General features: G+C 47.7%; 1 protein-coding gene across 1 annotated transcript; it reads left to right on the top strand.

Annotated features, from left to right (window-relative positions):
- Positions 1 to 357: 357 nt before the first annotated feature.
- LOC123448295 (probable xyloglucan endotransglucosylase/hydrolase) lies at positions 358 to 2,993 on the top strand. The gene is made up of 3 exons (XM_045125142.1): positions 358 to 834; positions 1,137 to 1,330; positions 2,381 to 2,993. Exons 1-3 carry the CDS (start codon positions 544 to 546, stop codon positions 2,778 to 2,780), a joined length of 885 nt encoding a protein of 294 aa, XP_044981077.1. The 5' UTR covers positions 358 to 543; the 3' UTR covers positions 2,781 to 2,993.
- The last annotated feature ends 8,880 nt before the right edge of the window (positions 2,994 to 11,873 follow it).

The raw sequence follows: 11,873 nt of genomic DNA, 5'->3' as shown, positions 1-11,873 counted from the left end.
AGAAGAAAGAACAAATGCCGCAAAAACGAAAGAGGCTGGTCCGTCGAGTGTAATGCTGCAAAAACGTACTCCGATCCGTTGGCAAATAAATGAATCTGTGGCAGCAAGTTGCGACGTGCATGATCCGTAGATCAATCAGCCATGCTTGATTTGCTCGCGCTGGGCCAACCTGACAGACACGCACAAGACAACCATTGCACCTCGCAAGCACCTCACTCCACAGCGTCCCAATGCACTGGATGCAGCTGGCTGGTTGTTAGCTCGCTCGCTCGCTCACTCATCACTCGATTGCCATCCCTCGATCGATCATGTTCATCTAGTGCCACGTCAAAACAGGTTAATATTATTTCGCCAAGCAAACCAATAATATATAGCGCTGGTACTCCGGGAACCTAGTGAGCTCAAACTAGCTATAAATACCCACAGACTTCTCCATCTTAGCATCCACCACAAGCAGTCCACCACTCGGCCATTGTTTCTAGTAGTACTAGCCAAGCCATTGTTTCTAGAAGTAACAGAGGAGGAGGAAGAGAGGCCGGCGAAATGAAGGCTACCGCGGGGGCCCTCCTCGCCGTGGTGGCCACGGTGCTACTGCGAGGCATCGCGGCAGCGCCGCCCCGGAAGCCGGTGGACGTGCCATTCGAGAAGAACTACGTCCCGACATGGGCGGAGGACCACATCCACTACGTGAACGGCGGACGGGAGGTGCAGCTGTCCCTCGACAAGACCACCGGCACTGGCTTCCAGACCCGGGGCTCCTACCTCTTCGGCCACTTCAGCATGCACATCAAGCTCGTCGGCGGCGACTCCGCCGGCACAGTCACCGCCTTCTACGTACGCCCTATATTCCCTCGCATTCATCTACATCTCGTCCTTGTGCAGTTTCGCTTGTTCGTGTGCAGCCAGCAGCAGTATTTTTTTTTTCTTTTTTGAAAAGGAGGATTGCCCCCGCCTCTCTGCATCACGATGATGCATGCAGCCATAGCCAGCAGCAGTATATATAGTACTCCCTCTTTACCTAAATATTTGTAGTCGGAGAGTACTAGTTTAGTTCTTCCTAACTTCAAGTATTTTTGGTACGGAGGGAGTATAATGTAATCTTTGCATCTGGAATGACGGATGGATTGCATTTGCAGCTGTCGTCGCAGAACTCGGAGCACGACGAGATCGACTTCGAGTTCTTGGGGAACAGGACGGGGCAGCCGTACATCCTGCAGACGAACGTGTTCTCCGGCGGGAAGGGCGACCGGGAACAGAGGATCTACCTCTGGTTCGACCCAACCAAGGACTACCACTCCTACTCCGTCCTCTGGAACCTCTACATGATCGCGTACCTCTTCCATCCCCACTTTCGTATTTTTACTCGTAAAATTATGTTACTTTTTCCTTTCCTTTGCTTTGTTGGTGACAAATGAGAAAACGACTATAGGTAACTCATAGGCGACTAGTACTAGAACTAGATTTAGCATCTGACAGGTAAACTTTTTTTTAAACTATATACAGACGCATACATATCTTATCTCTATCAATATCTTTATCTTTGAAAGACTGAGGCGGAATATCTCCTTCACCATTGAAAACGTATTCTTAATTTTTTTAAAATAAATTCAATAATAATGCAAGCAGCATGACTTTAACCATGATAGGCTCTGTTATTCCAACCATCCAACATCGACCCAGACCCACACGTTGGTTTGCTCTCACAGGTAAACTTTAATGTGCCGTACATGCTTGGAACATGATGTTTTAAAATCTGTACTGCCCAAACAAAGCGTAATATCCGTAACTAGAACAGCAGCTAAGATCGGTGCGCATGTGCAATCGATGCGAATACCAAGGGTGGAGGTCGGTCTGCCCCTGGGCCGCTGCTCCAGGCAAGGCAATTATGCCTCAGCGTCTCATTGGCGCGTGCAATACAGTTCACTTCACCGCGGAATTAGGGCATCTTCAATGGTTGTAAGATAGTTGTTGGTAATTTTGACACATAAGATTTTTGATGATGTGTCAAGCAATAAATGAGGAAAGAGAGGAATGTTGTATGTAAATTAACCAACACCTTTGCACAAGCTCCAATGTAGAATGAGAGAGCACCTTATTTATTACCTTACATCTTATTGAGCAAACTAGATACTACCCATTGGAGTAGTTGTATGTTAAGGTGTTGGTTGATGACATGGCATATTTTATCAACAAGCTAACCAACATACTATTGGAGATGCCCTTACTGCAAAGTTGAACACTGGGCACGATGTCTGACGCGCTGTCTCATAGACACGACACGCCACTACACTACTAGTAATACGTCCTCGCAAAAAAATATCGAAATTTATAGAAGAAAAAAAGGTACTGTTGTGACGTGCCGTGCCGTGACATTGTGCAGGTTCTTTGTGGACGACACGCCGATCCGGGTGTTCAAGAACAGCAAGGACCTCGGCGTGCGGTACCCCTTCGACCAGCCTATGAAGCTCTACTCGAGCCTGTGGAACGCGGACGACTGGGCGACTCGGGGAGGGCGGGAGAAGACGGACTGGTCCAAGGCGCCCTTCGTCGCCTCCTACCGGGGCTTCCACGTCGACGGCTGCGAGGCGTCGGCGGAGGCCAAGTTGTGCGCCACCCAGGGCGCCCGCTGGTGGGATCAGCCCGAGTTCCAGGACCTGGACGCCGCGCAGTACCGCCGCCTCGCCTGGGTCAGGAAGGAGCACACCATCTACAACTACTGCACAGACCGCGAACGATACGCCGCCATGTCGCCCGAGTGCAAACGCGACCGCGACGTCTGAGCGTGATATACTTTACTTACTACTACTGATGTAAAGGACCGCTACTACAGTAGTTGTTGTTGTACCACCGGTCGCGGTGCGGTCGATGAGATGTACTAGTACGAGGAATTTGTATCCCTACGTGTCTGTATGCTCATGCGTGCTTTATTATTCTTCTGATTGCTCACGCATGATCCAACTAAGTATGCTATAATAATAATCATATTCGCTCAAGTTGGTGGGCTGGTGCAGTTAACGTCTAGGAGTTTTTGTGTACATCTGGGAGCATCAAAATGAAACCCCCTTCATCCAGATTGGGACAGACGAGACAGCCCAGCCAGATGGGGGGCAAGTTATGGATAGTTTCCGGAACCGCAGTGGGCTCCGGTGAACGTCTGTGACTCACCGGCCACCGGCTGCGTCCCCGCTCCCCACTCTTTGTTCGACAGAATAATACAACATGACCAAGTCCGGGTTTTTTTCTTCTTCTCTTTTGATCAACTTTGCATATGTGGGAAAAACTACGAGTGGTGGCAGACGAGAGCTGGCGATTCTGAAGTCCATCTGAGCCAAGGGGGATCGCCGGCGGGGAGCCGATGATGGTTCCCCTTCCTTTGCTGGGGCGCGTCTTCGTGCCGGTGGGTCCCACCCTCTGGCATGGGCCGACTGGGCAGAGGAGCCGGACGGGCCGGAGGATGGTGACCCGGTGGAGCTCCCGGTCTCCCTCGCGCGGCATCAGTTGGGGCGTTTTTGGAGGCGGCGCGACAGGCTAGGCCGCGGGCTCAGCCGGCGGCGTTCCGGTTGACTCCGGTGTCCCGGCGGCGTTCCGGTTGACTCCGGCGTCCCGGCGGCGTTCCGGTTGACTCCGGCGTCCCGGCGGCGGTTGCCCTCGCTGGCCGGCAGGTCCCGTCCCACCTCTGTCCTGGCGCGGTCCAGCGCGTTGCCCGGGTTATCCCCCGCGGCGGCGCCCGTTTCTTGTGCCGGCGTTGGTCGCCCTGTCGCGTGATACGTTCATTTTGCATCATGCTTTCATGTTGATATTTATTGCTTTTTGGGCTGTTATTTCACTTCACGGTACAATATTTATGTTTTTTCTCTCTTATTTTGCAAGGTTTACATGAAGAGGGAGAATGCCGGCACCTGTAATTCTGGCCTGAAAGTGGAGCAAGTTTGAGATACCTATTCTCCGCAACTCCAAACGCCGTAAAAATCAACGATGATTTTTTTTCTGAATTTATAAAAAATACTGGGCTGAAGAAGTGCCAGAGGAGCGCAACCAGGGGGCCACAAGCCTGGTAGGCACGGCCACCCCCCTGGCCGCGCCTAGGGGGCTTGTGGGCTCCCTGCTGGCCCACTAGCCCCCCTCTTCTGCTATATGAAGGGTTTCGTCCGAAAAAAAAATCAAGAGGAGGCTTTTTCATGGATTCGCCACCACCACGAGGCGGAACTTGAGCATAACCAATCTAGAGCTCCGGCAGGACGATCCTGCCGGGGAAACTTCCCTCCTGGAGGGGGAAATCGTCGCCATCGTCATCACCAACACTCCTCTCATCGGTGGGGATTCATCACCATCAACATCTTCATCAGCACCATCTCATCTCCAAACCCTAGTTCATCACTTGTAACCAATCTCCGTCTCGTGACTCCGATTGGTACTTGTAAGGTTGCTAGTAGTGTTAATTACTCTTTGTAGTTGATGCTAGTTGGATTACTTGGTGGAAGAGTTTATGTTCAGATCCTTGATGCTACTCATTACCTCTCTGGTCATGAATGTGATTATGCTTTGTGAGTAGTTACTTTTGTTCCTGAGGACATGGGATAAGTCATGCTATAAGTAGTCATGTGAATTTGGTATTCGTTCAGTAATTTGATGTGTTGTATGTTGTTTTTCCTCTAGTGGTGTTATGTGAACGTCGATACATAACACTTCACCATTATTTGGGCCTAGAGAAGGCATTGGGAAGTAGTAAGTAGATGATGGGTTGCTAGAGTGACAGAAGCTTAAACCCTAGTTTATGCGTTGCTTCGCAAGGGGCTGATTTGGATCCACTAGTTTAATGCTATGGTTAGACTTTGTCTTAATTCTTCTTTCGTAGTTGCGGATGCTTGCGAGAGGGGTTAATCACAAGTGGGATGCTTTTCCAAGTAAGGGCAGCACCCAAGCGTCGGTCCATCCACATATCAAACTATCAAAGTAACGAACGCGAATCGTATGAACATGATGAAAACTAGCATGACAGAAATTCCCGTGTGTCCTCGAGAGCGTTTTTCCTCCTATAAGACTTTGTCCAGGCTTGTCCCTTGCTACAAAAGGGATTTGGCCACTTTGCTGCACGGTTGCTACTTTTGTTACTTGTTGCTTGCTACGAATCATCTCACCACACAATCACTTGTTACCGATAATTTCAGTGCTTGCAGATTTTACCTTGCTGAAAACCACTTGTCAGATCCTTCTGCTCCTCGTTGGGTTCGACACTCTTACTTATTGAAAGGACTACGATTGATCCCCTATACTTGTGGGTCATCAAGACTCTTTTCTGACTCCGTTGCCGGGGAGTGAAGCGCCTTTGGTAAGTGGAACTTGGTAAGGAAACATTCATATAGTGTGCTGAAATTTATTGTCACTTGTCACTATGGATACTAATCCTTTGAGGGGCTTGTTCGGGGTATCTTCACCTCGAACGGAAGCACAAAGAGTTGCTCCTCAACCTGCTGCACCTACTGAAAATATTTTCTTTGAATTTCCTTCGGGTATGCTTGAGAAACTGGTGGCTAATCCTTTCAGAGGAGATGGAACATCACATCCAGACTTGCATCTAATCTATGTAGATGAAGTTTGTGGTTTATTTAAGCTTGCAGGTTTGCCCGAGGATGAGGTCAAGAAGAAGGTCTTTCCTTTATCTTTGAAGGATAAGGCGTTGACATGGTATAGGCTATGTGATGATACTGGATCATGGGACTACAATCGGTTGAAATTGCAATTTCATCAAAAGTTTTATCCTATGCATTTAGTACATCGTGATCGGAATTATATTTATAATTTTTGGCCTCGTGACAGAGAAAGCATCCTCAAGCTTGGGGTAGGCTTAAATAGATGTTATATTCATGCCCCAATCATGAGCCCTCGAGAGAAATTATCATTCAGAACTTCTATGCTCGGCTTTCTCATGATGATCACACCATGCTTGACACTTCTTGTACCGGTTCTTTTATGAAGAGAGATATTGACTTCAGATGGAATTTATTGGAGAGAATTAAACGCAACTCTGAAGATTGGGAGCTTGAAGATGGTAAGGAGTCAGGTATGAATTTCAAGTTTGATTGCGTTAAATCCTTTGTTGAAACAAATACTTTTTTTGTGACTTTAGCGCTAAGTATGGACTTGACTCTGAGATAGTAGCTTCACTGTGTGAATCATTAGCTGCTCATATTGATCTCCCCAAAGAGAAGTGGTTTAAATATCATCCTCCCTTAGAAGTCAATGTAGTTAAACCCAATCCAGTTAAAGAGAAGGTCATTGCCTATAATGATCCTGTTGTTCCCAGTGCTTACATTGAGAAACCACCTTTCCCTGTTAGGATAAAAGATCATTCTAAAGCTTCAACTGTGATACGTAGAGGCTACATTAGAACACCTACACCCCCTGAGAAAATTAGAGTTGAACCTAGCATTGCTATTATCAAAGATCTTCTGTCCGACGATGTTGAGGGACATAATATTCACTTTTGTGAAGATGTTGCTAGAATTGCTAAACCTCACACTAGAGACAAACATAATCCTGTTGTTGGCACGCCTGTTGTTTCTGTTAAGATAGGAGATCATTGCTATCATGGTTTATGTGACGTGGGTGCTAGTGTTAGTGCAATACCTCAATCCTTATATGATGAAATCAAAGACGAGATTGCACCTGTTGAGATAGAGCCTATTGATGTCACTATTCAGCTTGCCAATAGAGAAACTATCTGCCGTGTGGGAATTATTAGGGATGTTGAAGTCTTGTGTGGTAAAACGAAGTATCCTGCTGATTTCCTCGTTCTTGCTACCGCACAAGATAGCTTTTGTCCCATCATATTTTGCAGACCTTTTCTCAATACCGTCAATGCTCATATTGATTGTGAGAAGCAAACTGTCACTGTTGGCTTTGAAGGTGTGTCACATGAGTTCAATTTCTCCAAGTTTGGTAGACAACCTCATGAAAATGAGTTGCCCAGTAAGGATGAAACTATTGCCTTAGCTTCTATTGCCGTGCCTCCTACTGATCCCTTAGAGCAATACTTGCTTGAGCATGAAAATGATATGCATATGGATGAAAGGGATGAGATAGATAGAGTTGTCTTAGAACAATATCCCATCCTTAAGAATAATCTGCCTGTTGAACTGCTTGGGGATCGACCCCCACCAAAGGGTGATCCTGTGTTCGAGCTTAAATAGTTGCCTGATACTCTAAAGTATGCTTATCTTGATGAAAAAGAGATATATCCTGTCATAATTAGTGCTAGCCTCTCAGAGCATGAAGAAAAGAAGTTACTAAAAACTCTGAGGAAGCACCTTGGTGCTATTGGATATACTCTTGATGATCTTAAGGGCATTAGTCTCACTCTATGCTAGCACAAGATCAAAACTGATCCTGATTCCAAACCAGTTGCTGATCATCAAAGGACATTGAATCCTAAGATGAAAGAGGTAGTAAGAAAAGAAATACTAAAGCTCCTAGAAGCAGGTATTATCTATCCTGTTGCTCATAGCGATTGGGTGAGTCCGGTGCATTGCGTCCCTAAGAAGGGAGGCATTACCGTTGTCCCTAATGATAAGGATGAATTGATCCCACCGAGGATTATTACTGGCTATAGGATGGTGATCGATTTTAGGAAACTGAATAAAGCCACTAGGAAAGATCATTACCCTCCGCCTTTTATCGACCAAATGCTAGAAACACTATCTAAACACACACACTTCTGCTTTCTAGACGGTTATTCTGGTTTCTCCCAAATACCAGTTGCACAATCTGATCAGGAGAAAACCACTTTCACCTGCCCTTTCGGTACCTTTGCTTACAGACGTATGCCTTTTGACTTGTGTAATGCACCTGCCACCTTTCAAAGATGTATGATGGCTATATTCTCTGACTTTTGTGAAAAGATTGTCGAGGTTTTCATGGATGACTTCTTCGTTTACGGGTCTTCCTTTGATGATTGCCTCAGCAACCTTGATTGAGTCTTGCAGAGATGTAAAGACACCAATCTTGTCTTGAATTGGGAGAAGTGCCACTTTATGGTTAATGAATGCATCGTCTTAGGACATCAAATTTCTGAAAGAGGTATTGAAGTCGATAAGGCTAAGGTTGATGCAATCGAGAAAATGCCATACCCCACAGATATCAAAGGTATACGAAGTTTCCTTGGTAATGCTGGTTTCTATAGAAGGTTCATTAAAGACTTCTCTAAGATTTCTAGGCCTCTTACCAGTTTCTTGCAAAAGGATACTCCTTTTGTTTTTGACGATGATTTTGAGGAAGCCTTCGAAATACTTAAGAAGGCTTTGATAACTGCACCTATTGTTCAACCACCTGATTGGAACTTACCTTTTGAAATCATGTGTGATGCTAGTGATTATGCTGTTGGTGCTTGTGACAGCCCAAGACCGACATTCCAGAAGATTCCCCTTTATTTCCGTTTCCATCGTGTGAATAATGTTGTTTGTTGCATCATCATTTAGTTTGCATCGTCGCATCATGCATGGCATCTTGCATCATCTGTTGCGTGTGGTGTTGTGAGTGTGTGTGCTTCAAGTGCGATAGTAACTCCCCTTCTCTCCCCTCTTATTTCATTTTTGTGGTTTTGCTAAAGTTTCCGTTTTAACCCCTATTTAAAAAAGGTTCGTCTTCTTTAAAAAAAACCATTTATTAAATGTGGAGGCAATCCCTTGGGTTTCCTTTATTATATTTTTTTTTCTTTGTTTTATTTTAAAATTAGAGTCTCTTTCTATTTCTAAAAAAAGGAATTATTTTATTCTTCAAAAGGTTTCATTTTTTTCTTTTAGAAAAATGACCAAGCTATTTCTTATAGCTAGCGCATGTTTTCAAAGAGCCAAAAGTATTTTATTTTATTTTATTTATTTTGCTTAATCTTACCTTTTGTGTGTGTTTCTGTTGTTTTTAAAAAAAGAAAGAGAAGTGTAATAGGAGAGGGAGAGAAAGGCCCAGCCGGCCCAAGTCCCCCCAACCCAAGCGTCCCTCATCCCGGTTCCCCCTCGTCTCTCTCGTTCTTCCTCCCGCAGCCGCCGAGCCCTCGTTCACCTCCCGATCCCGTGCATCTCCCTCCTCTCTCGGCCCTGCGCGCAGCCCGTGGTCGCCAGCCCCGCGATGCCCGCCGTTTGCCGCTGCTAGGATCCGCAGCCCCATGCCGAGCAAGCCGCCGTGCCGCCTCCCTGCGTCGTGCTCCCCTCGCCTCGTCGCCCTCGCCTCCCCTCCTCACCGCCCCGCCGTGCTGCGTCTCCGTGGCCCCGCACCGCCCTGCCGCCCGCGCCGGTGCCGTGCCGACCTCGTGCTACTCCTCCCCCACGCGCCGCCATGCTCGTCTGCCTCGCCCTCAGCCTCAGCTGCCGCCGTGCTCGCTGGAGCTCTGCCCGAGGTGCAGTCCCCGTCGCCCTTGGCTTCTCCCACGCCACCGCCCTGCCGGATGTCGCCGAGACCGTCATCCCCGCATGCACCGTGCGCCCTGGTCGCCTCTGCTGCCTGATGCGCCGCCTCCAAGCTCCCTCCAGGACCCCGGCCTCCTCCTGCCATAGCTGCTGCCGCCCCTGTGCTTGCATTGCCTTGCTAGATGCTTGCCTGTTGCTGCTGCTGGTGTATCGTGCTCCTACCGCCATGGTGCTTGCTGCCAGCTAGCTTGCATGTCCCTGTTGCCGAGTTTCCGCTGCTGCCAAGCCTGTTGCTCTTGCTGCCGACTGCTACTATTGTTAGTTGCTGCTGTTTGTGGCTGTTGCTTGCTTTAGATGCTGCTGCTTTGCTAGCTGCTGCTGATTGCCTGCTGCTAGCCGATGCTTGCTGCTACGTTGGCCTGCTTGCTGCCGCCTTGCTGCTTGCCTTGCTGTTAGATGCATGCTAGGCTAGTTGCTGTAGCTGCTACTAGCTTGCCTTAGCTGTTGCCTGCTTTACTGCTTGCTAGCTGAAGCTTTTGCTATTAGATGCTAATGCTTGCTGTTGCTAGTGGCATGCTTGCGCCAATGCTATTGCTGCTCGTGGCTAGGCCGTTGTGGGTTGCTAGCGTTGCTAGTTGCCATAGCGTGTTGCTGTTTCTATTCCGTTGTTGCTGCTGACGCTGGTTACCGTCGCCGAAGACCGCGTGCACCATCCCCGCCACCATGGCCCGACGACAACTTCACGAGTACCACGATGTCCTCGATGACCCCCGGTCATCTGCGGAGCGTGTTCGTCTACCGGCGCCGAAGAACCGTGTCACGCCCAAGATGCGACCCTATCCTCAATTTGGCACGAATGCCTCGTCAGGGATAGAAGCGCATCTCGTCGTGTCGCAAGAATGGATATCGTTTCAAGTACATGTACAGAAAAGAAGAGATATATATACAGAGTTAGCTTACACTCGCCAAAAGCTACATCAGAGTCACATCAGTACATTACATGATCATCAAGAGTAAGAGCAGGGTCCGACTACGGACGGAAACAAACGAGAAAACATAAGAACGACGTCCATCCTTGCTATCCCAGGCTGCCGGCCTGGAACCCATCCTAGATCGATGAAGAATAAGAAGGAGAAGCAACTCCAAATGAACAAACAACGCGCTCGCGTTGAGTAACCTTTACTTGTACTTGCCACTGGTGTTGTAGTAATCTGTGAGCCACAGCGGACTCAGCAATCTCATTTCCAAAAGTATCAAGACTAGCAAAACTTAATGGGTGAGGTAAGGTTAAGTGGTGAGGTTGCAGCAGCGGCTAAGCATGTATTTGGTGGCTAAACTTACGAGTACAAGGAATAAGAGGGGGAAGATCTACGTATAACGGACGTGAACTACTGATGATCAAATAAATGATCCTGAACACCTACCTACGTCAGACATAACCCCACCGTGTCCTCGATCGAAGAAGGAACTCACGAAAGAGACAGTCACGGTTACGCACACAGTTGGCATATTTTAATCAAGTTAACTTCAAGTTATCTAGAACCAGTGTTAAAAAAAGTTTCCACGTTGCCACATAACCGCGGGCACGGCTTTCCGAAAGATTTAACCCTGCACGGGTGCGCCAACTAGTCCATCACAAATTACCACAAGCCGCATAGAAATCCTCGATCACGACACTCGCGATCTCGTCGGATCCCTTAGTGGAAAACCTCAACTCTGAGATTACCCAAAGCATCACCGGAATCCCGATGCACAAGATATCTCGTCAAAGGTAAAAGTAATCCAGCAAGGCCGCCTGGCGTGTCGACGATCCCGATAGGAGCCGCGTATCTCGTTCTCAGGACACGACGGATAAGCGAAGCGTACGAGTGCCAAACCTCGAGTTTCCTCGTGGTGGCCCCACACGATGCTCTGTTTTGGACCAACACTCATGAGGAGCACTGGCCCGGGGGTTGATTAAATTATTCTCGGGGTCCGGAAAGTCCCTATGCAATTTTATTAGGTGTTTAGGCAAATGTAGTACCAAAGTTGGGCCTTGCCAGACCAGCTTTAATCTAAAACGAATTACCAAGGGGGTCCCCATAACAACCTCGATCGTGTTAGGAGCGCTCATTTATGGAACATAACACCGGTAGCCGGAAACTAAGGGGGCAAAGGTGGAACAAAACACCAGGCTAGAAAAGGGCCGAGCCTTCCACCTTTTACCAAGTATATAGGTGCATTAAATTAAATAGCATTTAATATGGTGATATAACAAGGAACCCATGCTTTCACATGGAAGCAAAGCACCTGCAACTAGCAACGCTATCAACGGGGTTTAAGCAAGCAGTAACATAGCCAATCAGTGGTTTGCTAGGTCGAACAGGTTGAAGGTATTCATGGCATTGTTGAGAGGCTGATATTTAACATGTGGTAGGCAACGAGACATAAACGATAGCAACGGTAAAACTAGCATGGCAACGATAGTAACAGTAT

The sequence above is a fragment of the Hordeum vulgare genome, chromosome 4H (assembly GCF_904849725.1).
Source record: "Hordeum vulgare subsp. vulgare chromosome 4H, MorexV3_pseudomolecules_assembly, whole genome shotgun sequence".
Taxonomy (NCBI): Eukaryota; Viridiplantae; Streptophyta; class Magnoliopsida; order Poales; family Poaceae; genus Hordeum; species Hordeum vulgare.
The sequence above is the reverse complement of the archived record's forward strand: the minus strand, read 5'-3'. Positions and strand labels throughout refer to the sequence as shown.